The sequence below is a fragment of the Phaethon lepturus genome, unplaced genomic scaffold, assembly GCF_000687285.1.
Source record: "Phaethon lepturus isolate BGI_N335 unplaced genomic scaffold, ASM68728v1 scaffold19824, whole genome shotgun sequence".
NCBI lineage: Eukaryota > Metazoa > Chordata > Aves > Phaethontiformes > Phaethontidae > Phaethon > Phaethon lepturus.
The window spans coordinates 10,738-11,793 of NW_010534267.1; the positions used below are offsets into that span (position 1 = coordinate 10,738).

Below are 1,056 nucleotides of genomic sequence, written 5' to 3' on the forward strand. Positions count from 1 at the left end.
TCCCATCCCTAACAGGGACATATGGAAGTATGTATGCCGTAAAATCAGTTTTAAATTTGGAATACAGCTTGTAGATTTTACACCTTTAAATACTAAAATATCATAACAATTCATAATGTAAAGTTACACAGAATGAAAACACAGAGAAGCAACCAAACATGTATGTTGAGAGAGAGAGATATATATACTGCTGGTGTCCACAAAATAATCTGGCAGTCTTCTCCCAGCAACATCAGATCCCAATGACAGAGACAATCTGTGTTCAACCTGTTTCAAGGATATCTCTGAGCCTACTCTGATCTAGTTCCGAGCAAAGAATCACTAGACAAAACAGTCCAGGAATTAGAAGAACTGCCTCAAATTTTTGTTTGTTTGTTTTTTAAAAGTCTTGCTCTGATCTGCTGCAAAGCTGATCATAACCAACTTAAAAAAAATTGTATGGCACTTTCAACAGCTTCATCCTGCTTGAAACAGCTATATGAAAATAGAGACACAGAATTGGTTTAGATATACCTAATATCAAATTACGTAGCTTTTAATCCAGCTATACTTAAACTAGAGAGAAAAGAAAAAAAAAAGGTAAGGTTCATACCCAGCAATGTTGGCCATGGAACTGAGTGCATCATATCCCTGAGCAATGGTGACCCATGGAACCTGATCCATAGCCAAGACGGTAGCCTTTTGTTCTGCAAGTTTTTTCAGGAGGTCTGGATTTTGTGCTGGGTAGATAAAACTAATCAGGGTAGCCGCTGTCTTAAAAAGATCTGCCTCATGTACACCTAGAGCCGAGTTATATATAGGAGCCCTCACCTGAAGAAAAGGAGAAATTTCCAAATTAATCAGTGGAAATAAACCAGTGCACACCAGTGCACTTCCTTTCTCACAGCTTGCAGTCTGTCCATTCCCATCCACAAAGTACATGACAAAGGAGCATGTTAGTTTACACAACTAAACTGAGTAACTGCACTTCTTAGCTGCAGCCCACATATTAGAATTAACTCTAGGTAGATGGGTGACAGAGCAGTAATAGTCAGCAGACACTTTCAGAAAGTTCTG

At 38.6% G+C, this 1,056-nt stretch overlaps 1 protein-coding gene across 1 annotated transcript in view; it reads right to left on the bottom strand.

Moving 5' to 3' along the window:
- Positions 1–810, bottom strand: part of LOC104619559 (NAD(P) transhydrogenase, mitochondrial-like) — a gene marked incomplete at both ends in the record, with an annotated part of 10,649 nt that extends 9,839 nt beyond the window's left edge. The window contains one exon of the mRNA XM_010285478.1: positions 593–810. Coding sequence (XP_010283780.1) covers positions 593–810 — 218 coding nt within the window. The remainder of the gene's footprint in view (positions 1–592) is intronic.
- Between the last annotated feature and the right edge of the window lie 246 nt (positions 811–1,056).